This window comes from Wasmannia auropunctata, unplaced genomic scaffold (assembly GCF_000956235.1).
Source record: "Wasmannia auropunctata unplaced genomic scaffold, wasmannia.A_1.0 LD336092.1, whole genome shotgun sequence".
In the NCBI taxonomy this organism is placed as follows: Eukaryota; Metazoa; Arthropoda; class Insecta; order Hymenoptera; family Formicidae; genus Wasmannia; species Wasmannia auropunctata.
In genome coordinates this window covers 3524924-3529113 of record NW_012026798.1, presented here as the reverse complement: position 1 = coordinate 3529113, position 4190 = coordinate 3524924, and the positions used below count along the sequence as shown (strand labels likewise).

The following is a 4190-nucleotide window of genomic DNA, read 5'->3' as shown; positions in this document are numbered from 1 at the left end:
TGGCTGCTGCGACGTTGGTGAGACGGGTGAAATTTTACAAAGTCTCCGGGAGCCGCCGATACGCTAGGTTAAATAATCGAGATCGCTACGGAACTAAAAAGTGATTACGAACGATAATCGGTATTCGGGCGCGGGGGCCATGCAAATGCAGTCCCGCGGTCCGCGCCACGCGTCCGCCTCCGAAAATCGGAAGGACGCAGGACTCGAAACTACCGCCCGCGGTCGGGTCCGTAGATCCCTTGTGACGGACGGTCCAAAAAGGGACGTCCTGTAACAATATATACATATTGAATTTCTATCATTAATACATTAATCCAATTATAAAAATCAGAAATGCAATAAAAAAGAAAAAGAATCTTTTTTCATTTTCTATCGAACTTTTTAAGCAGCCACAGCGAGATCACAAATAATCAGCAATTCTTAATTTAAATCGACGCTTACGCGCATCTTAAGATACTAGGGATGCATGATACTTTATCGATATTTTCAGTATCGATATTTTTCAGTACGATATCCGATATTTTGTATCGATACTTTCGTCTTGATAATATCGGCATATCGATACTTTTTGGTGATATCGATGCTTTTAGTGAGTATTTTTTGAGCTTATTCCATCTTGTGTTATTAATTGTCATCTATCTGGCAGCCATTTTGAGAATGTCGATTTCATGATTTTCGAGGTTCGAGTTACCGTCGTTACCGACAGTTACCGAATAATGTCGAATTGTTTTAAGCTGAATCGTTAGAAGCAGTGTTGTCAGTGTTACAATTGAAAGTCGACATTGTCGACAAACGGCAGCGACGAATACACAAAAATCTAAGAGGACCTTATATATATTCGGCGTGCTGATACTGCTGACGCAGCTGGTGTTCTATCAAAATGTCAGGAAGAAAAAGTGTACTGTGGAATCATTTTATTAAAACAAAAACTGGCGGCACATGTAAAGTGTGCCTAACCGATGTGCCAACCAGTGGCAATACTACAAATTTGAGAACTCACATAAAAGGGAAGCATCGTGAAATTTTTTTGCAACTTCAAGACCAGAACGTCCAAAACCCGAAGTCTATTCCGAAAAATTCGTCTGAAAGTAGTGAAAGTGAGGTTGAATCCGTTGAATCAATTAGCATGCCAAGTACAAGTGCGTCAAACAACATTTCTATCAGCCGAAAAAGGGTAAGTAAAGTACATTTAAAAGTACTGCTTAAAACAATTTATCATTTACAATATTTACAATTTGTATCATTTACAATTTATATTTACAATTTGTATGTACAGACTGTCTCCAGCATTGAGACTGGAAATGCGACTGATGGTTCGATAGTTGCATCGATTAAACAAGTAAAACAAGCGCCTCAACCTAGAATTGACCACGCCTTGTATGATATCAAAGCATTCGAAAGTAAGTTACTTTTACTATATATTTTATTCAGTGATTAATTATAAAGGAACTAGCAAATATTTATTCAATGATATCTATCTTTACAGAAGGAGGATTGAAATATGCTCGGATTACAAATGCTCTGATATATATGATCGTGAAAGATAACATAAGCTAATAGAGAGATAACATAAGATAATATAACAAGATAGCCTCTGAATAGTACAGAAAAATCTGGACTTTCATACTTTTTAAAGACTGCGGTACCCTTGTACAAAATCCCAGGAAGATTCAAGATGACAACTCTTATCGATGCGACATACGAGAGATTATCGGTTCAGATGAAGAAGAAACTCGTAGCTGCGTCTAGTGTCACTTTGACGGCAGACGTGTGGACTGAGACGATGAATACGATCGGATATCTTGGTATGACAGTTCACTTTCCACATAATGGAAAAATTTGTTCGATAATGATTGGAGTCATCGAGTTGGACGAACGACATACTGCGTTGTATCTAGGTGAAGTTTTAACGAATACTTGTAATGAATGGGGTATACCATTGGAAAACGTACTCGCGGTTGTCACTGATAATGCCGCTAATATTTGCAAAGCTGTGAAAGACACATTTGGAGCAAAAAAACAATTAAGTTGTTTTGCACATACGCTTAACTTAGTTCCAAGTACAGTTCTTGATAAAAATCCTAATCTTACAGATCTAATTGTTAAAATTAAAGATATCGTCTCTTATTTTAAACAAAGCTGTGTCGCAGCTGATGAATTTCGAAAAGCACAATTACCAGATAAACCTCTCAAACTGATACAAGAAGTGTCAACGCGTTGGAATTCTTTATATTATATGCTTGAAAGATTTGTGAAATTAATAAATAGCGTGTCTGCGGTATTAATTAAACTTCCTCGCTCTCCTCCGATGTTAACGGCATTTGAAGTCGCAACAGTCAACGAAATTTTAAAAATGTTTAAATTGCTTGAGTCTGTGTCTAAAGAAGTTTCTGGCGAACGCTATGTCACGAGCAGTAAAGTAATTCCGATGGTTAATGGTCTTCGGCACGAACTGAACGCATTAGAGCCGGAGTCGGAGATCGGAAAAAAACTTAAATATCAGTTGATTTTTGAAGTAAATACGAGATTTGAGAACATCGAAAAACATCCAATTTTAAGTGTATCCACGTTATTAGATCCAAGATTCAAACGATTACATTTTCAAAGCCAACTGGCATGCTCCGATGCGGTACACAGCGTTAATAAAAAGATGCAAAATCAGGCCAGCCAAATGGATAACGCAGAGAATGAAATTTCTAATAATAGTAATAATATTCAAGACAAAAATGAATGTAACATTTGGAACTTTCATTCGGAATTGGCTGCAAAGTTTCATAATAAACAAGTTAATGATACTGTCGGAGGTATCGATATTAATTTGAAACAATATCTGAATCAAGACGTGGAACCTTTGCATGTTGATCCCTTGGAATTTTGGGAACGGAATCACTTTTCTTTTCCACAATTAGCTCCTATTGCTACGAAATATCTGTCAGTCGTTGCAACGTCTGTTCCATGCGAAAGGGTCTTTTCATGTGCCGGCAATATTATAGACGAAAACAGAAATAGGATGAAAGGTGTCCGTTTATCGAAATTATTATTCTTGAATTCACTTGATTTTGCAGAATGGAATTTACCCGGTTAATATTGTTAGTCTTCTAAGAAAGTTTCTAAATGAACTGTCATATCAAATATTATAAAATATCTAAGATATTCTAATACAACGTTCTGTGATAAATCCATCCTAAAAAAACACGTGATATTTGAATGATAATTAGAGCGACTGTATGTCGAAAAAAACACTATGTATTGAAATAATATTAAGAAAACGTTATGTGCTTTATATGTTTATACCAAAGTATGATTATAAATGTTATGTTCTATTAAAAGAAGAAAGTTCTTTGTGATCATAAACGATAAGCTCTGTTAAATCAAACTGTTACGTAGTAATATCAAAGTATAATTATAAATGTTATGTTCTATTAAAAGAAGAAAGTTCTTTGTGATTATAAACGATAAGCTCTGTTAAATCAAACTGTGTTAAGTAATAATATCAAAGTATGATTATAATGTTATGTTCTATTAAAAGAAAAATATTCTTTATTGTGATTATAAAAAATAAATTCTATTAAACTTATAAACTGTGTTACATAGGTAGCAATAATTTATTTTTTTAGTACATTTATATCTATGTAATTTATGTTTCGGTCTTAATTCTGAAATCCTAAAATTTAGCTAATAGAGCTGCAGTTCTAATCGAAATCTATATTCTCATTGGTTGAATTTTAGGATTTTAGGATTAGGACCGAAGCATAAACCGGGGATTACCCTGCTCTGGTTTGGTTACGTTGATTTAATCAATTAAGAAAATTATGATATCGAAAGTTTCGATATTGAGGTATCAATACTTTTATGTCCGATATTTTAGTGTATCGATACTTTGGTTTACGATACATATCGATACGAAATATCGATATATCCGAAAGTATCATGCATCCCTATAAGATACTATGGAAAACTTCATATAAATTGCTATTAACAAAGCATCTGAAAATATCATGAAAGTAGAAAGATATCACCACAGGATACATAACTAACAAATTTTCAAAATGAACCTGAAGGCGGGAACCAGTGATGTTATATGGGAGGGAAATTCCCTATTTGGGGGGATTTTTTTAGCGTAAAGGGAAAAAGGGATTTTTGCAGTTTGGGAGGGAATTTTTAGTTTTTGCGATAAATGATTAAAAATA

At 34.6% G+C, this 4190-nt stretch overlaps 1 protein-coding gene across 1 annotated transcript; it reads left to right on the top strand.

Annotated features, from left to right (window-relative positions):
* Positions 1-670: 670 nt before the first annotated feature.
* Positions 671-1570, top strand: LOC105463031. The gene is made up of 3 exons (XM_011710040.1): positions 671-1174; positions 1277-1400; positions 1487-1570. The coding sequence occupies exons 1-3, from the start codon at positions 881-883 to the stop codon at positions 1555-1557; spliced, it is 489 nt and encodes a 162-aa protein (XP_011708342.1). The 5' UTR covers positions 671-880; the 3' UTR covers positions 1558-1570.
* The last annotated feature ends 2620 nt before the right edge of the window (positions 1571-4190 follow it).